This window comes from Cricetulus griseus, chromosome 7 (assembly GCF_003668045.3).
Source record: "Cricetulus griseus strain 17A/GY chromosome 7, alternate assembly CriGri-PICRH-1.0, whole genome shotgun sequence".
NCBI classification, from domain to species: Eukaryota; Metazoa; Chordata; class Mammalia; order Rodentia; family Cricetidae; genus Cricetulus; species Cricetulus griseus.
Window position 1 is genome coordinate 79,636,125 of NC_048600.1, and position 26,347 is coordinate 79,662,471.

General features: G+C 38.5%; 2 protein-coding genes and 1 non-coding gene across 4 annotated transcripts in view; 1 reads left to right on the top strand and 2 right to left on the bottom strand.

Moving 5' to 3' along the window:
- The window catches only part of Map2k4 (mitogen-activated protein kinase kinase 4), a 97,552-nt gene that overhangs the window by 38,246 nt on the left and 32,959 nt on the right, over nucleotides 1–26,347 (bottom strand). For both annotated transcript variants that reach the window (XM_027427141.2, XM_027427142.2), the window contains one exon: nucleotides 4,073–4,247. In XM_027427141.2, the coding sequence (XP_027282942.1) occupies nucleotides 4,073–4,247 (175 nt within the window). The remainder of the gene's footprint in view (nucleotides 1–4,072; nucleotides 4,248–26,347) is intronic.
- Nucleotides 3,610–3,706, bottom strand: Mir744 (microRNA mir-744). Its single transcript, NR_105266.1, has one exon. It is a non-coding gene; the product is annotated as a microRNA mir-744 (primary transcript).
- Thap5 (THAP domain containing 5) lies at nucleotides 20,430–21,445 on the top strand. Its single transcript, XM_035447573.1, is given in 5 exon segments — nucleotides 20,430–20,500; nucleotides 20,502–20,607; nucleotides 20,826–20,971; nucleotides 20,973–21,065; nucleotides 21,067–21,445. Coding segments are annotated over 5 exon segments (789 nt in total). The 5' UTR covers nucleotides 20,430–20,435.

The window sequence follows — 26,347 nt, forward strand, 5'->3', positions numbered from 1 at the left end:
AGACCTTGGTGGATGACTCATGTCAGTCTTCCTTCACATAGTTCACAATTGGTGCTGCTCACTGTACACATGTCAGGCCATAAGTCTGAGTTTATGTATGACACCTCGTTGGTTCTTTCTCATCTCTTCCCACATACCAGGATCTGATTTATCTATGTCCTGATGCTGCTAAGGTATTTTTCCCAGACATGAATTTCTCTAACCCTAACTAAGAAATCTAATCCTAATATCTTCTTCATAGGCAGGGTTCAAACCTGGAGATTTACCTACTACAATCAACCCTTGTGGACAGCTATACAGAGAAACCTTCTTTACTTTGAGGACAGTGATTTCATGTTTGTTTCATTCCATGATTACCCCACCATCAAGAAAAATGGGCCAGTAACCTCAAAATTCATTGCAGTGCTGTTCACAACAGCCACAAACAAAAACAATGTGCACATCCATCAGTTAAGAAGTAGATAAAAAGAACGCAGTGCATTTACACTGTAGAATACTATTCATTCAAAAAAAGAATGGAATACTGGTCATAAAGGCATTGTTGGAGCTATAAGCCAGCCAGTTGTGCAGGCAAGCTGCATAGTCTCATTTGTGGAGTCTGAAAATAGTTTCTCTTCTGAAGCTGAGAACACAGTAGTGGATACTGGGCAGTAGGAACAAGAGAGAGCTATGTATAAAGGTTAACCAATAGTTATTACTATAGTTAGAACTTCTAATATACTGTTTTGTTGCAGATATTAACATCTTAATAGAGAATGTGCTGTATATTTCAAAAAACTAGTTTGTGTTCAACATAAAAAATGACAAATTTAAGGTAACTGATACTTTTAAATGAATTTAAGTGCTGCACTGTGTATGGGGAGGGGGTGTACGCATGTGTGTGTATGTGAGTGTGTATACATGTATGTGTTTGTTGGGGGGGCATTTCCTCATTATGATTTTTTGTTTTTATGGATCTGTTCTAAAATTTTTTAATTTAAAAATTTTATTGGAACATTAAATAAACATCATTTGTAGAAAATACCGATCAAAGTAAAGAGTTGACAACTGTCCTCCTTTTACAACGCTTCAGGAGACCTCACTGCCAACAATGACTTCTCCCTAAGCAGCTATGGTCCAATCATCCTTGCATGGGTTGAGAGGCAAATGGCATTACTCACACTCACTAATGAGCAATAGATCTTTGCCTAGTGTATGCAATTAAAGCTTTGAAATTAAAACTGTCCACGTCTGTTTGCTAACACATCAGGAACTGTCTAAAGACACATTTTACATGTTCCTTTTTGACTCTGATTTATTACACCTTAGTCAATTTTCAGATTAAGTCTTTGAGATAATTATTTCAGGTAACTAAGAAGACACCTTTTCTTATACACACCATTTTTGTTGTTGATATTGTTGTTTGTTTTTCGAGACAGGGTTTCTCTGTGTAGCTTTGAAGCCTATCCTGGCACTCGCTCTGGAGACCAGGCTGGCCTCGAACTCACAGAGATCCGCCTGCCTTTGTCTCCCAAGTGCTGGAATCAAAGGCATGAGCCAACAATGCCCAGCCTAATTAGCATTTCTTATACACAGCAAAATCAATCTGGGAAAAGGCATTCTCAAAAGGAAAAATGAGGAATCATAATATGAAAAGAAATTCCAGTTTACTTCTGTGTGGCTACTCTAAGTAAATGCTGCAAATGATTTGTAGGGTAGACTTAATGTCTAATAAATAAAGCAATCCTTCTCCATAGTACCAAAATACATATTTAAATGCAAACATTGAGCTAATTCAAGAAATGTTTCTCAGTTAACAACAATAAAAAGTTATTCACTGTGTAGCTACCTCTCTTTACAATACATCAAATCTAACTCATCCTTAAACACTCACCAGTTCTATATAATTATACTTGTCAGGGTGGTCTGTGTGCCTACATGATGATGTGTGACAAAAGACTGTTTCTCTAAAGAAATCAACAATAAATATGTTTAAAATTCTACAGTAGGTAACATCTATTATTCATCAACTGTTATCAAATTAATGTACATTGACTTCATTCTTCCAGTATTAATGACGTCATGGAATTCCATGACACTTGCCCACTTTTGTCAAGTTATGCCTTACTGTTATCCTCTCATGTACCAAATTGCTGTGTGTGCTCAATTTCTTAAGGGAGTATACAGAGACAGTTCAGCTCATTAGTGTACATTTGGCATCAACAGGCATAGATTCCATAACTGTCTGTGAGCACCTCATAAGAGGTAGACTTCATATTAGCACTCCAATGGAGCCCTCAAAATAGTCACTGGCATTATAATAGTATCTATTGTTTATATTATGAAGGTTGGACAATAATTCAATATTTTCACCATCAAAACTTGAGTAACCATTATACAACTCCAAATATGATCAAATTAATCACAGAGAAATGTCAAAATGAAGTGCTTTTTTTCCCTTGAAAGTCTTTTACTACTTTTAAAGTTTATCCACATTACTAAATACCATATGGTGTTGATCACCACAGATGAAGTACATTCAGCACTAAGAAAAAGTCAGTAATAATATTTAAAAGTACTTTCCCTCATACTTGGGAGGTAAGCTTTGAATTTGAGCTATCCATGAAGCCTTCCTTTAAAGCCCCATCACCTGAAGCTGGATGCCACATGCAGACAGTACAAGGACAGAGGGACAACAGAACATTCATCAGAAGCAAATAAGCCCAATGACTTTCTTCCTCCTTACACTGCAGAAGCATAAGACAAGACTACAGAAACCATTCTAAGAAGCACATTGTGTCTTGATGGATACTCTAGAGCAGAGGTCTCAGTCTGTGCACTTTTAGGTCTCTGGGCTGTATGCAAATTTTCATGAATATACACACTTTTTCCTACCAAAAGCACCATTCTCTCCATATTGTAAAAATATGGTCAAAAACAAGAATCTGAGGAGAAACATTAAATGTTTCCTCAACATAAATATTATCCTGAGATGACCCAGCAGTGAGGAAACACTGAGCACTGGAGACAAACACTATCAAGTAAAATGTTGCTGAAAGAGGCCTGACAGCATTCAAGTGCTGGGAGACAGACCCACTGCCCAGTGTCATCTCTTCAAGCCATTGTGACAGTCTCAAAGTAGAGATTATCAAGATTAAATTAGACTACCTGCAAAGCCACTCTTAACTGTTACAAACTGAGATGTTATTTGCTCTCATAAATATTTTAAATTTAATGAGAATATGGCCATATCTTATTTTTAACTTCTAAAATTGCCCCCAAAGTGCTGATGTGTCTTGAATATCGTAAACAGAACACAATCCTTTTTAAACATTTGAACAAACAAAGTACAGTTGTGCAAATCCATTAAGAGTGAGACGAACACTACTAGTTCATCACAGTTCATCACAGGTACACAGAGGCCTGCTGGGTACAGCTTACAGACCAAATTTCCACTTCTGGCCTTTTTTAGGGGAAGGAGGCAAATGAAAAAATTAAATGGCACAACACAATAAGGACAGAATGTGACAGTATTATCACAAGGTACGCATTTATATACAACTGTTAAACCAGGGAACAGGGCAGTACTGAGTAGAGATGGAATAAACCAACAGAAGCCGAGCCGGTCAGGACCGAGTAAGGTTGAGGTTAGTGGCAACAGCATGTGTGTGGTTTCCAGGAAACCTTCAGTAAGACTGCTGTTAGCCCTAGCCCCGCACCTTGCCCAGCCCAGTGTGCTGCTTCTTCCTCCAGCTCCCGCCTGGCCTGGCTCAGAGCAGCACTGCCCTGCTCCCAGGGGTGTGGTGGCCCAGCATGAACTCACCTTTGCAGTGAAGGGGCCAGAAGTTTAAAACCTGTTAATGCATCCATCATGGCAAAAGTGTAATGAACACACACTTCACACACTCATGTTCCAGAGCAAGAAAACACAACCAGTAAGACAACCTCTACACAAAACACCCTCAGGGAAAGCAGAGACAGAATTTTTAACACCATTATTACCACAAAGGTAAGAACAGAGCAGTGGTGTTACTGCACCACAAAATTCCAGCTAATGCATTAAAGTACCGAAAGTAATCATGGCATCACCTACTTTAACTGCCATTATCTGCCCACTTGGTTTGTGGACCATTTTGTTGACAGAACCATAAGCTCCTCGTCCAATTTCTCCAAGGTCTTTCAAGTCCTCTGCAGTGAAATCCCAGTGTTGTTCAGGAGAGATCTTCAGTTTTCCTGATGACTCAATGCTGTGTGTTCTCAGTCTCTCTCTGTTAAAATATTGGGAAGCAATTTTTCCACATTTTAAATAGGTTTTAACTTTTTTTTTTTCTTTTAGCTAGCACTGAGTACAGTGTGGGAAAGCTCATCAGCTCATAAGGACACAAGTAACATGACCTTCAGTTCTGGAGCCATTTGTATCATCTTGCTTTTTACACACTGAATTTTGGTAAAATACATTAGGTATCCAGAAGACACAGCTTCAAAGACATTCACACAATCCAATCTCCTTTTGCTGACGAAACTAACACTGTCTACCAGTTTTGATTACTCAATAGTAGACCCTTTTTGAGCCTACAAAACTGTATTACCAAGCAGAGTCCCAGAGATGAGACATTTCATCAAAGTGCTTACCCTATCACACCTTCTAGCTGGTAAAGCCGGTTCCAAAGTTTGCTGTACCTGTGGAGAGTCTGACCTACTGTTCTAAACTCCAAAGCCCAGGAAGCAGTCTATAGCAGTTAAAGCAGAGTGTATGGGATAAGTTAGGAACAGCATTTCTAAGCATTCCCAGTGGTATGTGAGAATGAGTACTTTAATATACTATTCCATTATTGTTTATACCATGCTGAAGTAGGGAAAAGATAAAGTGCTAGCTAACTAAAAGGAAGTCTGTGCTGTCTTAATTCAAACCTTTCAACCTCTGTTCAGCAGCAGGAGCTGAAAAGGGAGTTGGTTACTAGAAAAAGCAGAGGTCATATTGCATTAAATACCACACTCAATCCCAACACAGAAATCACAGTTTTCTTTCTCTTCCCCCTCTCCCCACATGTGAGAGCAAACTATATCAACCTAGCATATGCAACATGTACAAAAGGACAACTAAGTATCAACTAACTAGTTTTCAATTTCACACTAAATTACCAGAATCTGTTTCAAAGTCTAGCCTTGTAACGTGAACAAGAAAGGTTTACAGGCTCAGTTATCTATTTTGTTCTTGCAGAACTCTGGAATATGTGCATTTTGTAGAAATTGTTTCCTACTTCTAAGGGTCTCAAAAACCTTAGAATGCTAAAAATCTCTTTTCCCAAATAGCCATACTGACTAATGTTGATAATAACCAGGATTCAAGGGTATAGTAAAAGCTTTGTATATTTTATCTAAATGACTTGGGTCCAAATAAGAGGGTCTCACACTACATGCTTGAGTCACACAAGTGCTTTTCACTTCCATCCCTGTCTTGGCAAGGCTAGCTCCCACTGATAGAATCCCAGAACCAAGGCCAAGGGACCACTTCAGTGCTGATGAAACCAGCACTGATCTCTGAAGATGGAAAATATATTCAAGTGATAACAAAGAGATTTCTTCTTAGTAATCTTTCTCCTGAAGTAGACAGAGTAAGCCAGGAAATACTCTACCATAAAGAAATTCCATTTATAATGACCATTGCTCTATAATTGTTGGTAATACCAGCTCCATGGCCCATTTTAATTATTGATGAAGCACAGCACTGGACTAACAGTGAAGGTAGCCAGAAAAAGTTCACTGAAATCACTTGTAAATTGGAAGCCAAATTTAAAATATTCACTAACACGAGGGCCACATGGTTCCCAATTCCTTTGCCCCCTGGCCTCAAGCAGTTTTCAGGTTTCTTTTTGGAGGGGCCAATCTGTGACTTGCTTTGAACCAACAGAATATGATAGAGATCATGGGACACCACTCCATGCCTACATTATGTCACATGCATATGCTACCATCCTTGAGAATGAAAATGAATGCATCACTCTCATGTAAAAGCATGGAATACCAATAGGCATAATGCTCTATAATTTTAAGGGTAAATTTTAGCATTATGGAATCTCTCTGATAACAGTTTAGTTTACTCTAGTCAGCTAGATAGTTTTGAGATTAACCCCTATTTTCTTTTTGAAAGTGAACAGTTAAACAGCTAAGAGATACAAAATAACTTACTGAGCTAATAAAATGCCCCAAATTGAGTAAGCCACCATATATACAACTTTTTGAACACACTACAGAATCACAGAGAACATTCCATGGTTATGACATCACCACACCATGTTCCTCCAACCTTCACTCATAACTGGGCCAACAACCTTTCCAGGAAAACTAAACCCTCCACTTCAAAAGCACAATTTAATGGCTTCTAAAGAGTAATAAGTATGGCAGTAGCTAGGAAACTTGGCCTGAACTCAACCGTGAACTCTAGTTGTTAGTCAACATCTGCCCTAAACTACTTTAGGGGCCATGGTAGTTTGAATGAAAATAGCCTCCATAGGCTCATATATTTGCATGTTTGACTTCCAGTTGCTGATACTTTTTTGAGAAGGATTAGGGCATGTGGCCTCATTGAAATAAGTGTGGCCTTACTGGAGGAGGTGTCACTACCAGTGAGGTTTCAAAAGCCCAAACCATGCCCAATCTTTCTGCCTCCTGCCTATGAATCAGGATGTAAGTAAGCTCTTGGCTACTGCTTCAGCACCCTGTCTGCCTGCCTCTATGCTCTTCACCATGATGATCATGACCCTCTGAAACTGTAAACAAGTCACCAGTTAAATGCTTTACTTTATAAATTACCTTGGTCGTGGTGTTTCCTCACAATAATAGGAGAGTACTAAGACAGGGGCCTAGGAAAGAAATCCTATAAACAAGAGAGAACACATGAATTGGGAAACTTGGCAAGAGGGCCAGCATTAAGTCTTACTGGGTAAAGACACTTGCTGCCAAGCCCAATTACCCTGGTTCAACCCCTAGATTGCACACAGGAAGCGGGAAACCTACTCCCCCACAGGCTGTGCTCTCATCTTAAAAAGCATGTCATGGCAGGTGTGCATGTACACACAAACACACATGAACATGCACACACACACACACACACACACACACACACACACACACACACACACTGCTGATAATGGTTTAAAAAATACAGAAAATATGTTAAGTTCATACTCTTATGACTGTACTCTTAAAGAGGAAAAAAGTTACCTCTCTAAGATAACCCCTGTCTTGAGAAAAAAAAAAAAAAAAGTAACATGTTTTATCAAAAAATATCTCCCCAACAGCCTTCATGCTCTCTTTACAGCTTTCTACAAATCACCCTAAGCTGCCTTCAGTGAATAATCCATAATATCCCAACTGCAAGCTCCGTTACTACCAAGCTGGGAAATTCAGCCAGAGTATGTGGCAGATGCAACCACCATGCTTCCCAGCACCCATTCTCCTCTCCATCCTTTCTACATGAGGTGGTAATACTGTATGTCCTAACTAACCACTTATGAACTAAATTATCTTCCCACTCAAAACTCATAGACCAAAGAATCCCTGGTATGATTGTATTGAAGACAGGGTCTACAAAGATAACCAAGGTTAAAGAAGGTTAGTAAGGTGGGGCCTATTTCAACAAGACTGGTATTCTTGTAAGAGAAGTCACTAGACAGATTGCTTCATTCCCACATGCATGAAGAAAAGAGGTCCCATGAGCATCCAATGAGGTGGTGCCACCTGGGAAGCCTTGGGAAGAAACCACAGAATGGAACCATCTTGCTAGTAACTTGATCTTGGACTCTTTACCCTCCACAGCTGTGAGGAATGGTTTCTGCTATTTAAGCCACACAGTCAATGGTTTGGTTTTAGTTTTTAAGCAGGCCAATCTAGGTACCAACAGCCCTTGCAGTTAGAAGTGGTAAATAGGAACACTGCACTTTAAAAGGAATTGATGCAACTCCTTCTCCTCCTCCTTGTTGATCGAGGCCCCTACAAGGTTCTTGAGAATGGAAAAAGTATCTTGAGAATGACAGGGTGACCACATAAGCACTCTAGATTTCACCTATGACAACACTACATGAGCCCTAGCCTATCTCTAAATGAATATATGGAAAGGGAAAAGCAAACTATGAGACTTATGCTATTGTCTCTGCAGTTTATGTTTGTATGCACACAAATTTACTCTGAACTAATAAAGTCCCTAATGTTATTTTATCTCCCAGTGATTCTCAAGGGAGATTTCCACATCACTAGTATCTGGCACAAGAGATAGGTCAGCAATAAGATTCACTCACAATATAGTGACTGGAGACAATAACCCCAAATATATTCAAATGCACAGGAATTCTAGCCAAAAGCTCTACCTTGAAAGGAATCCTCAACTCAAGTATCTTTGGTTTCTTAGAGACCTAAGCCTTAAATCTAATAATTCTTGGTTCCTAAAGAAAATACATACACACTCACATAGAGAAAAACTAACATACTTCATAAAGGTTGGAGAGCATACAAGATTATAAGTAGGACATTTGACATCGGGTTCGAATGCATTCAATACATGCCTCTGTGTATAAATGCACAGAGATTAAAATCTGAAATCACAGACTTACCTTGTCTCATGAAAATCTGCAAACTGTTCCTTTTGATTCTACAAATTTTTATTGAAGTCTTTTCTGATTATTTAGCTTTTGGACAGATACAACCAACTTCTCCATTTACTTTTTAACACTGTGTCTAAGATAGCTGTCATCTTTGCACTGACTCACACAGAATCTTTAATTTCTCAAAGCCCACAGATTTAAAAAAACAAAGAACTGTGACATTATGTTACAGAACATTTATCGGACCAAACCCTGAATTTGTTTTTTGAGACATGGTTTCTCTGGGTAGCCTCAGCTGTTCAGGAACACTCTGTAGACCAGTTTAAGACTGGCCTTTAACTCATAGAAATCCACCTGCTTCTGCCTCCAACGTGCTGGGATTAAAGACATACACCACCACCGCTGCCAAGCAAAAAGCTATATTTCCATACCATGTGTCTGATAAAGCTGCCCAGGGGTTTCTATATAGGTGGGTAGATCTCATGTTTCCTATGTAGATGGGCAGACTCCACATTGCTTGTTTTGTTTTAAATACAGTGACACAACCAAGAAGTGACAAGTGGCTCTAGCTGCACTGGAAACTTCATACCTGCCCTCTGTTAATACAGTAGTGGTGCCTGCTTTGCAAACTCAGAGGCAGGACAAGTTTCTGAGCCACTTCTGTCTATCTCTGCACCCTCCCAAGGCTGCAGAGACAGAGAGAAGGAAAACCTTGCTCACAGTTCAGGAAGAACACACTTTCTGCTTGTACTTTTCTATACAATATGCATAAATAACAAAAACTAGTTTACAAATTCCACTACAATATTTTAACATGGCAGTCACTAAATAAATAGACACCTCATTTTGGTCGGGGCTGCACAGCATGCTTGCATGGCCCTGGCAGAACCAACAATACCCACCAGTCAAGAGCACACTTTGCCTTGCATTTTAATTTGAAATAATACTATGATTAAGTAACTATCCCCCTTCTTTTTTGGGACAGGGTCTATATAGACTGAGTCTGTCTCTAACTCCTGCTTCAGCCCCACAAGTATTGGGATTTTAGGCAAATACCACCAGTGCTGGCTTGAGACTCTTTCCAATTGCACTTCACTGTGTCACTGTTGCACTTGGAACAATCCTGTGCTTGTTGATTAATGAGCATTTCTTGTTCTGTTAACTACCTGAAAGAGCACCACTGAGACTTGCTAGTCCAACTGTCTGTTTTGTCATTGCTATGTCGCCTACCAAGTTCTTATCTAGAACCATAAATCCTGTCCATCATAAATATTTCAATGACTTGTTGACCTTCTCATTGAGCTCAAGAATTTACATATGTAAAAATTCAGTTATTTATGTTTTGAAATCAATTATTTCCCTCTAATTCTTGGTGTCTGCTACATAAGTGTATGCATGCAACACAGTAACATGATCTCACTCTACCACTGTGTTTCCAGGTTCCTAAGAATCACTCTTCCTCATCTGACATCCTGTTCAGTAATGTTGCTGCTCATTCATCCAAACCCAGTCTCACATTTTAATTTTTCAGTCTCATTTTTATAAATTACATTTCTTTAAAATTTTTGTATTATTTTTTATATGAATGCTTTGTCTGCATGTATGTATGTGTACTGTGTACATGCCTAGTGTCCACAGAGGCCAGACAAGGGTGTCAGATTCCTTAAAACTAGAGTTATGGACAGTTATGAACTACCATGTGGGTGGTGGAAACTGAACCCAGATTCTCTGCAAGAGCATCAAGTGTCATTAACCATGGAGTCAACTCTCCAACCCCTACAAATTCATTTTTTTTACATTATGAAGAAAACTAGTCATTGCTGGGGGAGGGGGGAGAAACTATTTGAGTCCTGAGAAATGTTACTGAGAGATAATCTTTCTAAAAGCCATCAAAATGTTTTCTATCTACTCCTACAAATCCTATCTGTGTCAGTGTAGCACCAAGATTCCCATTCCCATGGAGAGAAGACTGAGCCTCACAGCAGAAAAGACAGAACTCACAAAACAATTTTGAAGACACTGGACATCGGGCATAGATGGTAGTAGACCTTCCCCTATTCCATACCAGTGCCTGTGAGGAATGAGAAGGTGGGGAGACATCCAGGGCCTAGTGTAGTAGCGAGAAAATCCACTGCTCCAGTGCTAATTCTCCCACTTTTAGTCTCCTTGCTCTTTACCTATAAACTCTGAAGTGACAGTACAGGATTGGAAAGCATAAATCCTGGTAAAACAACCATAAATTACTGCCATTAAAATTTTCTACTGCCACCCACAATGCTTTACGCATGATGACCCCATTTCCCAGATAAGGTGTGCCCGCATCCATGTCCCCCCCCTGAAGAAAATAACTTTTTGTCTGGAAAAGGGCTAAAAGGGGACCCAAGACAGGGCAGAGGGGGCCACCCTTCCACAGGCAGTCTCTGCATGAGGAGAAAACCTGGATAAAAAAATTTTGGTAGCATCATAATGAGCACAGCTGCCAATAAGAGGTCAGCATGAGAAGTAGGTGTATAGTAGGAAATTACCAACACGGAGTCAGGTAGAAATATAAGGGTATTTAATAGGGAAAAGCCTTACTTACAGAGCGAACCAGCCAGCCAGTGGTAGTCTGTACAGCAAGAGCAAAGAGAAACCGAAACCGAAACGCAGACCCCTACTCACTCTGACCACAAGCCTGCCCAGGTACTCCTGTAGCCAGCCCCTAAGAAGGCGTGGCTACAGCTTCCCCTACAATTCCCCTTTTAGTCTAAAAGAGGATTAAAACTTATGTCAACATAGGTGCACTGGTACACACCTCTAAGTCAGCACCCAGGGGGCTAAGGCAGGAGGATCACAGATTCCAGCCCAGCCTAGGACATACAGCAAGACCTGTCCCAGGAGAAGCAGAGTTCAGCACAGCTGGGATCTGTGATAAAGCAGCTTAATCTAATCCAGACTATACCATATACCTGACTTCATTCTATTTTCTTAGGACATTTCTTACCATATACTCACAATTCCAGTAAATAAAGCTATTATTGCATTCATGAGAATTTTTATATTTCTAGAAAACTATTTAGGCTTAAGCATATAATTCAACCATATCACAAATGTTTTGATAAAGTGAAAAAATATATATTCCCATGGCCTCCTAACATCTCAACTTGGCATCCAATATGAGCATATTTATAGACTAAAGAATTCAACTAGAAAAGACATCACTTGGTCTTTTCTCTCTGGAAACTCTCCCTGGAAATTCTGGACTGTGCTTCATATTTCTCCACTGTATCTATGAATGGAATCAGAACATACTAGTCCTTAGCAGACACTTAATCTATAATCCCAGAAACATTATCAAAAAGTATGGGGTGGTCGTTTAGTACTTCCTACTTGTAGTAAATTTTAATTTGGGTCTATTGCTAATCATTTTTGCTTAAATCTTATGGCCATCTCCATAGTGTCTCTATCGAGGGTCTCATTTTAAAGTGTTTGGATAAAGCCATAGGCATTAACCCATCAAATTAAAGTGCAAGAAGGTTTTCTCTCTAGAGCAGCATCTGTACTGGAACCCATAGTTTGATTCTTTACCACACATATTCATCCTTTTTCAAACATGCACCCAAACATAGTGATTGAGATTTCCAGGGACAACAAGGGCAAATACCAATTATCCTGACCATGGCACACAAATGTGCCCATATAGGAAGAAAGAAGCATTGTAGACCTCCCAACCTCAGCTGGTTATTTAAACACTCCCACAGTACAGACATCCTAGCAAAAGCTCGTGCACTGGTGTGTTCCTTCGACACCACCATCTACCATTTGCTTACTTGGTGCTTCTTCTGAATCAGTTTGTTTTCAGTGGCATAGACATGAGTCTCATCCCTCATAACTCAGATTCTTGCTTTGGTTCCAATCATTTTTCATTAAAACTCCAAATTTTGTTACTGTTTGGAGTCTGAGAGCTGAGAGCTGAGGAAAGACATGAAGAGATGAGAAGAGGACATATGAAGATTCTGGCACTGTCTTCCTAAGTCCCCTGTGAGTTCTGGTACTCTCCTCTTGAGCATCCTAGTGCTCCTCTCCTCTCCACTGCTGTTCGTACCGGATGGCCATGCTCTATGGTTTAGATGGTCCCATACTTGAAGAGTGAGTCCAGTATCTTTCCCAATAGTTCAAGTCTCCTGCAGAGTGAATTCTTTACAGGTGTCTGTCCAAAGGAAACTGGCCAGGAACTGACTAGCCTTAACACAGAATGTGGTTTAAGAAAACAAAACCCAGTTCTTCAATAATACCCTGTACTCACCAAATACATGTCTATCCAGAACCTCAGAATGTAATCTTAGCTTTAAAAACCTTATTTAAAATCTCAGAAAGAGATCACCTTAATTCAGATAGGTCCAAAATAGTAGAAGCCCTGGGTGTGGTAACATATGCCTTTAATCTCAGTACTAGGCAGATAGGAGACATATGGGGTTTGAGGACAATCTGGTCTACATAACAAGTTCAAGGCAAGCCCGAGTTATGTGGTAAGACCCTGTCTTAAAATAAAGCAGACAAATAAACAAACAAACCACCCCAGAATCTTGCTATTCATACACATGCATGATTTTTCAGACATTTCAAACATGATGACGCTCCTTAAAGGAGACAGAGAAAAACATGGAAGGTGGTAAAATAAAGGCAGAGATTATAGCTCCTCTGAGATAAGGCCAGAAAAGCTTGTAACTACCAAAAGGAGGAAGAGAGGGAGGGAGCCTTCTCTAGAGAGAAGCGCAGCCCTGACAACACCTTAATTTTCCATTTCTGGCCTCTAGTACTGTGAGAGACTAAATTGCTACTGCTTTAAGGTAAACGTCTGTCAAAATTAGTTATAACAGACATAAGAATGTGTTATGAGTTTCAAACATTACTTCAGGCTTCACAATACAACCAATGCAATACAACCTTTGCCATAAACAAGCTACCACATCATTGTGGCTGTGTTAAATTTCCAGTTAAATTTCACTTACAAGATCAACATGACTTGAATGCTGCCTGGTTATCATTTAAGCACCTAAACCACTGTTTATTTTTCTAGATCCCCTTCTCTTTTAAATTTTTAATGTTATACCATAAGAAACCCCAATTATCTACTCAGGTCCTACAAATTTATTTCCAGAATTTAATCTCAAAATATATTTGTTTTTTTTTCTTAAAAATCTTGCCCCCATATCAACAGGATTAGAGATTTGCTAACATTTTCCTTCTCATTTAGTTAAGTGCATTAAGGCAGCAACAGATCTCCTTACTAGTGTGTGGGATGCCTCTCTTAGCTGCTGTCTATCAGCAGGTGATACTAATTACCTTGCTCAAAATAGGCACCTGATTTCTCAAACGAGCTGATGTTTTTCCTTTAAAAAGCAAAACCCACCTTCTGTCTAGGCCCACCTTCCCCAAGAGCCTCTCCCTGTCTATTGAAGCGAAGTGTGCTTCCCCCGGCTCCTCACCACTCCTCCAAGAGATGCACTTACCTAATTCTCTCCCCAAGGTACCACGCAGATCCTCCTTCCCAAACCACTCTTTCCTTTTTGTCTTTAAGCAAGCTCCAGGTTCCCAAGCCAGGATGTACAAAATTATTTTACTCTCAACACACACACACAGGCACATGCACATGCACACAGACATGCACACACACTCAAACTGCCAATCTTCCTTAGACAAGAAAATAAACATGCACATATCCTGATCCACAGCAACTGCTCCTCCCTGCATACGCTGTGAAGCTCTCTAGATGAATAGGGCTCTATGCATCCTTCTGCAATGCAGCTCTGTTAATTCCGGAAATTTCCACAGTAAACTCAGCCTGTCGGTTACCATGGAAACTGCCTGCTTTCTGGCACTACTAACAAAATGAGTGTCTTTCCCTAGATCTAAGAAGCAGCAAAAGGAAAATCTGAAAAAAAAGTCACCAAAAAATTTGCTCAAACAATCCAATTAGAAGCACTCACACTCTCATGTTCTTAGTCACAAAGGAGTAAGAAGCTGGGTGCAATGCAGGCACCTATAACCCCAAGTGCACCTATAACCCCAGCATTCAGGAAGCTGCAGTCGGAGGTTGGAAGCCCTCAGCCAGTCTGGGCTAAGTAATAAGACCCTATCTCTTGGAAGGATGGGAAGGGACAAACTAGAGAAATCTGCAGTAGTTGGGCCAATACTGATTTAAGATGGAAAGACAAATATTTCCTCATCAAGGAAAAAGAGTGATGGTAAAGATGATGAGCCAAACATTCATGTTCATATATTGCTGCTACAGCCGGTGTATCTGAGCTGGCCCTCTACCAGCTATACTCAAAGCTTACCACTACAGTTGTTTCCCTGGGCTATGTGCTTCATATAGAGGAAGGTGAAGCTAACAGGTTATGCTTCCAACCCCTACCCCCACCACAGCACTTAAAAGTGTGCAGAAGAATTCCACTAAAGATTCTCTTGACATTACACACTGCTAATTTGTCCCTTCCCAACTGCTTCCTTCAAAAATGCTGGGCTTCTAATGACATCACACACCACCAGTTTGCCTTCTACCTCTCAAGCATCTTATTCTCTGCATGTTCCTTAAGCCTTTATCACATTTCTTTGGGGTTTGGCCTATTTCTCACCAAATTAAAGTCCTATCTTCTGACTAGGCAACTTTATTACCAATATCCTGACGACTCTCAGCTTCTCTTAAAGCTCCAATTTAGCACCTACTTCTTGTCAAGTTGATAGATGTGACCAGGTTATATAACACTCCTGGCTCACACAGTTATTCTCAACACATACCACTATTGCCATGATAAGCGAAATCCTCTGAAAGCACAAGTCAAAATTAATCCTCCCTCTTGTTATTGCTGTCACATACCTTATTACAATGAAAAGTCAATGGTATATTTTGATATCTACTAAGTTTTTCCGTAAAAACATATATATGCTTATTTTAGTAGGGTTGTTTTGGAAAAGAAGTAGTAATAGCACAAAGCTTACTATTTTATAATTTTCTTTATCAATGAATTGATTTTTGTTGTTCACTGAGACAGGGTCTCACTATGTAGTTCTGGCTGTCCACTCATTATGTAGACCAGGCTGGCCCTGAACTCAGAGATCCACCTGCCTCTGCCTCCCAAGTGCTGGGATTCTTTGAAGGTATATACCACTATATCTGGCCAAATGGAATACTCTGACTTGAAGCATGTATTAATTTTTTAAAGATGATATGTTCACTCTAAATGATTATACTTAACTATATTAAAAGAATGTGATTTTGTTTGTTTATTGAGACAGGGCCTCACTATGCTATCTAGGCTGGCCTTTCTCTTGGGCACAACAAGAGAACTCCCACTTTGGTTTTCTTAATAGCTGGGACTATAGGTGCAAGACACCATATCTGACTCAAAAACATTCTTTTGAAAGCACGATATAGACAAGTCACCAATGTTATCTAAAGGCAACCAACCACTCAGGCATACCCTGAGTGGTATGATACAACAAATGCTCCAGAGTAGACTGAGTACCAAATAATTCTTGACAACAACTTGATAAAAATTTTTAGTCAGGCTAGAGAGATGGTTCAGTGGCTAAGTGTTCTTAATGCTCTTGCAGAGGACCTGTGTTCAGCTCCAATACCTATATCAGATAGTAATCACCTGCAACTCTAGTTCTAAGGGATCCAACACCTCTTCTGGCCTCCACAGGCACCAGCACACACATGGCATACATAAACTTACTCAAGCATACTTACATATATACATATAAACTAAACAGATTTTACACAAGCAAATCTTTCTATAGTTGGGTCTGCCCAATGGCAGAAACCTTAAAAGCAGTTTTTAAGGCCCTAGATGAAATCACTAGCACTGCTAAATAAATGAATCATTCTAGGTTTCTTTCACCATCCTAGCAAGGGAAATTGAATGAGCAGAAATGACATTTGTCACATACTTCTCTACTAGTATAAGAAGTGAATCCAACCAACACCCACATTCATCTATTTATCATCAAATATCACAACTGCTAAAATGCATGTGTTCTTTGAGAAAACAGACAGAAAACCACTTTTACTGTTAAGTAGGAATAAACTATTTATCCATATAACTTTATTGTTACTACTCTGTTTATTTAAATACAATATCATTTACATATAGTGAAATGTCCAGATTATAACCATGCAGTACATTAAGCTTTGGCAAATTCATACACACTTAGGTATTGCAAGATTTAACAAGACAGAAAGCCTGTCACCCTAGGTGGTTCCTTGGGCCATTCTTGTCAATCTCCCAAGACAAGGACTGTTCTGATCTCAACCACTACCATTGACTTCAGCCTTGTCTACTGAAATTTCAGACAGATGAACCAAACAGTGTGTACTCTCCTTTGTGCCTGGCTTTGTCTTAGCTCTTCTGTATTCACATATAATCATGTGGATCAGTAATTTTTATTGCATTTTAGTAAGACACAATTTATCCATTCATCCCCCCATTACTAGACGTTTGTATTCTTTCTTGTTTTGGGAACCACAATGAACAGTTACTATGAACGTTCAAATGCAAATTTTCATAAAACATTTTCACCCTGGGCAATGACAACAAGGCTAGGTCATGTTTTAATTCATAAGAAACTATCAAGGAGTTTCCTATAATAATTGAACCCTTTTCATTCCCTCAACAATATATTAAAATGCATTTATTACCTATTCCTAAGTTTCTTTGTGAAATGTCCACATAAGCCTAAAATTAATTTTTAAACGGGATCATTTGTTCTGAGCAGTTCATTATCTATCTGAAAGTCCTTTGTCAGGTAAATGCAGAGTATTTTCTCATTGCATAACGGGCCCATATACTTTCCTAAGAAACTTCTGGTAAGCAGAAACATTATCTTCAGCGAAGTTCAATTTATCTTTGGTGGCAATTTACACTACTAAGTATGTTCCTCTGTGTGTCTGTTAAGTCTTTGCCTGTACCAAATAAATATGTTAGGATGTTTTCCTTTATAAATTGAATGGAATTTCTGCTCTACTCTTTAGAACAATGCTGTATCTCAAGCATATAGTGTGAATAAGGAATTGTGGTTCATTCTGTTACAGATGTCACACCAGTGTGCTCCCTTATCATAAAGTCTATCCTTTACCTAGAACTGTACAGGCATCTTAGACAAAACAAAACAGACTATACATATGTGCTCATGTGTTGAACTTTCTATTCCATCCATCTCATTAATGTATTTGTCTAACCGTAATACCATTCTTCAACAAAGCTTTAGTTATTGTGCCTTCATACTAAACCTTGAAATCAAGTAATTTACATCTTTTACCTTCATTACTTTTTATAAAAGTATTTTACACTATTCTACAACCTTTATAGTTCCACATAAGTTACATAATCAAAATGGCTGTGTATGTGTGTTATTAAAGTTGTTATTTCTGAGTTAATGAATGAAAGTGATAAGAACAGACAGCTTAGTAATACTGTACTTTTCAATATAGGGATACATATTTTTGTGCATGCTTGTGTGCATCATTGTGCATGGCTGTGGGGGTGAGGGGCTTGGCACATGCTAGGCAAGCACTCCATCACTGAGCTACATATATGGCTTTCCCAGAATAAGACAACCTGCCATATATTCGAGTCTTTCATTTCTCTCAGTAATCAATGTGTTGGAGAATTCTTAATGTATTTTCTTTAACTGTATCTATAAATACTTTATACTTTTAAGGCTACTATAATCATTCTAAAATTTTACCTTCCAAGTGTTTATGTATACTAAAAGATGGTTATGGAAAGAATTGATTTCATTACCCTGACCCCTTGCTAAAGTCACTTGATAATTTTAGTAATTTTGGTAGACTAAGATTTTATACATGTGCAATCACAACATCTGTCTGAAAAAAGATTAGTTTGCAATCCAGTCTGTAAGTCTTTCTATTCAGAGATCATAGACATACAGCACTGAGTCTTTATCTTTAAGTATAACATAGTAAGTACATTTCCTCAGATGCCACCAATGAGGACCTACACCTCTTAGTTTAATGAAATGTTTTTGATAATTAATGTTGTCAAATATTTTTTCCATCTATTGAAATGCCCATGTTTTTCTCCCTTGGTTTATTAATACAGTGAATTATAAGAATAATTTTCACATATCCAATCAAGATGAATCCAACTTTCTGTTTCTGAGGATCTGTGTGAGTTCCATGGCCTCCTTTGCTTAGTAATGTTCTTCTCTGGTTTCTATCAGTGTTATGTTAATTCCAAAGCATTAGCTAAGAAATGTTCCTTATCCTGTTGTCTAAAAAGTCCTGTAAACTTAATATGATTTCTCCTTTTATTTTTATTTATTTTTTGCTGTTGTTTGTTTCCCCCAGGGCCTCACAAACATTAGGCAGGATCACTAACAGACACTATACTGAGTCTCACACCTCATTTTATTTGCCATCAAGTAGAGGAAAACCAGCAAGGTCCCACATTTCCTTTGTGAGAATGTTTAAAGTATAAATTCAACTTTTTAGCAAACGATTGATTTCTTCTTGAGCCAGCTTTGGTAATTTATGTCAAAAAATAGCTCAACTTGCTAAATTTCTTGAGATAAATTACTGTATTTCTGTAGTGATAGCCCCTCTTTCAATTTTTACAATGGTAGCTTGGAGGTTTTTGATCTCTTTGTTGGGAAGGAGCATCTTGTCCTCCCAAGTGGTAGATCTACAAGCTGACTCCATGTGTCACTGGATCTCTCTCTCTCCCTCTCCACCCCCCCCCCTTTTCTCTCATGTCCTAGGCATTTCTGCTGCTGTTTCCTTGTTTTGAGACAGAGTCTGGCTATAAAACCCATGCTGGACTCTTGGTTCTCGAGACTCCTAGCTGCCACACAGCAAATAGGTATACAGTATCTTACTTATTTACTTAGTAGCCTTTTAGAAACACCTTTTGAAATGGTTGAATATTCTTTACTATTCATCTATTTAAGGTCTCCTAGAGTTCTGCTATTTTATTATCTCCTTTCTTCTAATTTAACACTTGAATCCACTCTTTCCTAGCTCTTCAATGTTACTCATTAATCTTCTAAATGGACTTTGTGCCTTGCTTAGGCAGTGAGATACTTAATAACAATATCCTTAGGCTTCTTTTTCTGACTCTTTAGAACTTTCATAATTTCTCAGATTGAGTTTAACTCATGCCCATTGGGGGGGGTTGATTTAAGAAACATGTAGGGCCAGGATTCATGGTATATACCCAGAATCCATACACTTAGGTAGCTGAGGCAGGAGTTCCAAGTCAGTCTGGGCTATATACTGATTTTAAGATCGTTCTTATAGCTCTCTCTTAAACTCTCTTCCATCACAAAAAGAAAAGTGTTCAGAGGTCAGCTTTCAATGGGAGCACATAATTCCTTCAATCAAAAGGTTTAATTTCAAAACCCCCTCTAATGACATGCAGTATTTTCCCTTTGCTCTTCTAACATTAGTAAACAGATGTTTTCGAGAATCAAGCTCAAAATGTAGAAGAAACTAGGAAATGAGATAGCACTGGAGAAGAAACAGCAGCTGCCTGCACCCTTGGCAGCTGGATCATCAAGCCTACTGTTCAGCAATATATTGCAAGAACCACAGTAATAATAAAGACTGAAGGCTGAGTTTTTCATTTCTTCTACTTGAAAAGTGGCTTGTAGCTGGGCGGTGGTGGTGCACGCCTTTAATCCCAGTACTTGGGAGGCAGAGGCAGGCGGATCTCTGTGAGTTCGAGACCAGCCTGGTCTACAAGAGCTAGTTCCAGGACAGCCTCCAAAGCCACAGAGAAACCCTGTCTCGAAAAAAAAAAAAAAAAAAAAAGAAAAAGAAAAAAGAAAAGAAAAGAAAAGTGGTTAGAGAATATGAAATGAGACTCTTGGAGTCTCCATAAATATCAGTTCCCATGTAGTGATCATTTTACTCCTGACTGTTGACATCAGATAGGGTATTCTTTATTTAAAGCAAACTGCAATTCTAACAGTATTTTGTTTGCCTGAAAACTGTCAGGGAAAAGATACAAAAAAAAAAAAAAAAAAAAAAAGAAAGGAAAAAAAAAGAAAAAACCCGAAAAAACAAAAAAACAGAAAACTGGGAGATGAGAAAAAAGTATGTCTGAAAGCTGAGTCCAAAGAATCATTTGCATCAAATGAAGCAATGAAAATACAGGCGACACAGGTGTACTACCTGAACATGTACAGTTAGTTACCTATTTGATTCAACTGCTCTAGTGAACCTACCAGCTTTAATAGCAGAATATACAAAGTAACATTTTAACTCTTAAACAAAATACTTGGGAAATATCAGTAAATCAAGATTTAGGTGTAGCTGGATTTTGTGCATCTTCTGAGAACCCAAACTCTGCAACTGTCACTCTGACAACTTCAAATTCAGAAGATATCATTACCAATCAATCATCTTACTAATTCATACTTTATAAATAATTATGTGGAAACTGTATCAGGTCAGGAAAATTCATTCCCTTTAGCACAGTTAAGAATTAAACACAAACAACAAATCTGCTATTGCCATTTTTATACCCACAGAAAATTTAAAAGTTGCAGTTAACTCTGTCTTATCAGACCCAAAGTATGCCATGGAAATGGAAGACACTGACTTAGACTCCTTAAATAAGGATGTAGACCACAATGCAGAAGTTTTACAAACTGAACATTTATACTGCAGACAAAACATAAACAAGGAACATCTTTGGCAAGTCTCCAATCTGCATTCAAAGATACAAAACCCATCTCTAGCAAGATTGAAGGCTTTGGAAGCTTTTATAAGCCAACTATGGCAGGGGAACTGGCTATTTGAAGAAAATGTCAAGATAATAGGGAACTGTTTCACAACATACAATGTCACTGTGATATAAGTTTTAAAAGCTATGATTTTTGTATAAGCTTTTTCCAGTTAAATCATATGTAAAGTGAACTTTGTCCTGTAAAGTTCTTAATGAAGCTATTAAATGTCCTAATGTTACAAACAACATCCTGATCTTATAATGCTCATTATTATAGAGGAAACAGAAGAGGTGTTTGGTTGAAAAAAAAAAGTTTTATTACTTGATAATTTTCCTATTATAGCTAAAACAGCAAGATTTATTTATAAAAAAAAAAAAAAAAAAAAAGATACAGTCAGACTGCTCAGACTGCATCAGTCCTGGTTCTGCCACTGGCATATGACCTGAACAAACCAGTATCTTGACGCTCTAAGGGCTAGGAATGTACCTTAGTGATAGAGAACTTGCTGGCTTATGCAAGGTTTTAGAGGTCAGTCACCAGTATTGGGAGCAAGAGAGGAGACTCAGTTCCTAATCTTTAAAAAAAGGCACTTACTAATCAGTAACAGTCTGTTTCTTTGTAGTTCCTTCCCTTTCTATGACGATACTTTGCTCAGAAAAGATTTTCTATAAGACGATATATAATTTATGTAATAATAGTTGTCTAGAATTTAATATTAACTATTCAATTATCCTCAATATCCTTTGTGTTCTGCAACCCTTTGCCTTTAGTTTCATACCTTTAATGTAAAGGAAAATATCATGATTAGTATTCTCAGTTGAACTCAGCTGTCAGGAAAGATGTTTTAGCCTTGAAAGAGAATATGTATATATCGAAGCATTTTATATGTGTGTATAAATAGCTCACCATTGTAATACAGTTATCTAAGTACCTGGTCATCCTGTATTTGTAAAACTGTATTTATAAGCCAAAAAGTTTAATCTTAAATATATTTTAGAAATCATAGTTTTGCATCTATCTCTAATAGGTGTGACTTTTTTGAAGTGTGTTTCTATGTTTTTACATCTAAAATAACAGTGTAACAATATTATACATTCCCTCCTATGTATATTTTAGTAAAGCTTATAGGGAAGAAATTATAATTAAGTAGTTAAGACTTTATCCAAAGAAAACTGATAATGAAATACATAAAAATACCACTTGTATCCATATTGAATATAAGAGAAAAAAATTTAAAACTAAAGGCTTTGGATATATCACACATGTGAGGAAGGGGTGGCACATTCCCTGAAAACTGTCAACAGAACGTATTACTGCCTGTGAATTGAGCATGGTCCTATTGATCTCACCGTTAGTTTGTTTTGGGGGGTTTTGGGTTTTGTTTTTGTTGTTGTTGTTGTTTTTAAATGAAAAAAAATCCTCTAAAAGGATGGTTCTGAGTGTTCTATACTCCAAAAAAAAAAAAAAAAAAAGGGTCTGGGGACCTAGAAAATAGGAGGTGCTCAACAAATATTAGTTGTCCTGAATCACAAATAATAACTACTTTGTAAGTGGATAGTAATTATTTTTAAGCATATATCACTTTGTTTCTACAGGATAATAAAACTAATTGGTATTATTTAACTATGGAAGCTAATATAAAAGTACATTATTGTTTTATTAGGTGTTTTTATTAGATGACTATGAAGGAAAACACCTGCAATTAAGTATTCCTGTGTTACATTTTGCTAAAAAAAAAAAAAAAATGTAAAAATAGGTCATACAAATGGGAAAACAACTTACTTAGAAGTTGTCTTGACCCTTTCCTCTGCACTCTGTAGGGGCTGGAATAGCCCATCGATCTCAGCAGAGTCAGGGTCCCTGGGTCCTCAAGGACTAATTCAGTCTGCCTGCAGACCCCAGGGCGGGATTTCCCAGAATGGGTGGGCGGAAGTTGGGCCCAAGGCAGGGGCCGAAGCAGCTTACCTCTGCACTCTGGGTGGGTCTAGGCCCTATCCCAAAGGATACGATAGACTCTGATGACACCCTATGGAAGGTCTCACCATCCAGGGGGAGCAGAAAGGATATGTGATAGGTAGGGTTTTAGTTGGGGGGGCAGTGGTAGGGGAGGACGGGAGGGAGAAGGGAACTGGGATTGTCATGTAAAACAATCTTGTTTCTAATTCAAATTTTAAAAAAGTTTGAGAAAAAAAAAGTAAAAATCATTCTAATTTCCTATTTTTATCTATTAAAATAAAAGCAAAGCTTGTTACAAAAAAAGAAGAAATAGTAACAACAGTAGGAAAATCAAAGCAATAGAGTAAGCAGTAACTGAATCAGCAAAGCAGAAAATAACCGAAATGAAGAACTACCTACAACAGAGGATTCAAGAGAACAGACAGACAGAAGGAAGGAAGGAAGGTTGGTTGGTTTTCACTATAGAAGATCAAATACAAGAAGCATCAGTGAGGATGCAGAATAGGGTCAATCCCAGAACCTATTTAAACCCACAGGACATAGAAAGTCACAGAGCCTTAATGATGCCAAGCAAACATGACCCCTCTTTGCTTCAGTAGTGACATTAGGCTGTTTACTCCAGAGTGGCTGTACCAAAGGCACAAGTACAGGGAAGAAATACAGTAAAAGTCTATAACATAGATAATCTTACCTTTTTGCCTAGTTTGAATTCCAAAGTGCAGCAAGCAGCCTCGTGTATAAACCTTCCCTCTACAACATAATCTACTCTCTGCCTATTAAAAGGGGGAAAGCGGGGCAGAGACAGACTAGGCAGAGATCAGAGGTGTCCTGGTGCTGCTTGGGGAATGCAGGCAGAGCCCTCTCCCACCTCTGTCCACCTAAAAAAATCTCCTTGTCTTTCAGCCTGTCAACTTTGTACACAAAGTGAAGAAAGCACTTCCACAGAACTTCATTCTCTCTGCCCTCCCACCAAACTCTTCACCTTTCCCACTCTTTCCCTCAATTCATCAAATGAAATAATGAACATGGGTATTCTTTTTTAAAATTTTATTTTATATGCATTGGTGCTTTGCCATGGTTGTCAGGTCCCCTGGAATTAGAATTACAAACAGTTGTGAGCTGCCATGTGGGTGCTGAGAATTGAACCTAGGTCCTCTAAAAGAGCAGTCAGTGCTCTTAACCACTGAGCCATCTCTCCAGCCCCCGAACATTGGTATTCTATGTCAGGCTTGGACTGCACACCACAGTCAAGCCAGAGACAGTGATAGTGCTGAATAGAAACCAGACTTAATTTCCACCTACTGCTCATATGGATAGAAAAGGTTAAAGACAAGAGTTTGCCAAGTATACTGACCCACACCTATAATCTCAGCACTTAGAAAACTGAAGCAGGAGGGATGCTATGAGTTAGGTCAGTCTGAACTACAGAGACCCTGTCTCAAAAAGATCAAAGTTTCTACAATTTTCCCAACAGTAAGTGCACTTTTCGGTGAAGTGCCACTGAGGAAGTGTGTTATAGAATTCAGAGTCCTGTGATTAACATAGCACTTTAGAATGGAATCTTTGTTCTAATATGTCAAACAAAGGTAAATGAGGCCTTGGTCTCAACAAAAGGCCCTGGATTTAAATTGTAGCTCCCAATGCTTAAGCCCCAAACATATCAACAGTCATTTATTTTCAGGTTAATCTAAATGTGTAGTGTACAGAGGTTTGGGGTGGGGGGGAACTTGAATGTGTGTGTGTGTGTGTGTGTGTGTGTGTGTGTGTGTGTGTGTGTGTGTGTGTGTGTGTGCGCGCGCGCGCGCGCGCGCGCTTCACCTGCATGTATACTTGTGTACCCAGTACCACAAAAGCCAGAAGAGGGTGTCAGATTCCAGGGACAATCACCTTTTTTGTAAAACACCATGTGGATGGTGGGAATTAAGTCTGATTCCTCTGAAAGAGCTACTTGTGCTCTTATCAGCTGAGCCGTCTCTTTAGCCCTATTTCTAAGTTAACTTTTAATTTTTTTTTTCTTGTTGAGTAACTGTACTGTGTTGTAGCAACAGCTGTCCTATGCACACTTTAAACAATTTTGTTCAGGACAATAAAGTCATAGAACTTAACAATTGAATATCTACTTTTTCTCAAGTTTACATGCCAAATATGATTTCAGCACAAACCTGATGCAAATAGTCCTGGGGCATGAGGAAGACACTGTGTCTGGCATAATGCAAATCTGACAGAAATAATATAAATGGGTCATAAATTTTTCCTTTAATCTATTTTCCTTTATACTTTTTGTTTTATACAACTTAATTTTTTGGGACGGGAGAGGTGGCTCAGTGGTTAAGAGCATACACAGCTCTTGGAGAGGACCCAGGTTCAGTTCCCAATACCTATGTCAGCAGACAACTTAATTTTTCATTTTAGGAGCTGAAAGATTAAAAAAAGAAAGAAAGAAAGAAAAAATTAACAGCTGTTATATGTAGAAGGGTCTCTATTATATGACTAATTTCTCACATGCTAGAAATATAGTTTTAATCAATGGTAATTAAAGCCTGGTACTTCCTAATGAGATGATTTCTTTATCCTCTAAGGACTCAAAATGGAAAGGGGAAAGAAAGGAAAGAGAAGTAGGGGGAGCACGTACGTCTTACACTCTCCTAGCTTAAACGTCAAGCATGTGACTAGCTGGTAACCACAATAATAAAGTGAACTATGTTTAGAGGTGCATTTTGGACTTGTTTTCACTAAATAGGAGAAAGTGTGAAAGGAGCACTGCTGGAGCTTTGACTGGTTAGGAACTGGGTTTCCTTGCTCAATATAAGCCCTGCCTGGTGTTTCAAAAGAAAAAGACTAGGACTCTACCTAAGCATTTAAGAGAAACTTAACCATGAGTAGATACTTTCCCAGAGAGATAAGCTATCCTTCATTCTAAGGTTACTGGTGAAACCAGAGTCCTCACTTGTAGACATACATTACTATTGCAAAAATAAAGTATTTCAGTCACCCCTGATAAAGGACACTGCACTCACTTGTTATTGCAAACACAAGGTATGCCTAACTTCAGAAGAGAACCAGTAACTGTGCCTCTT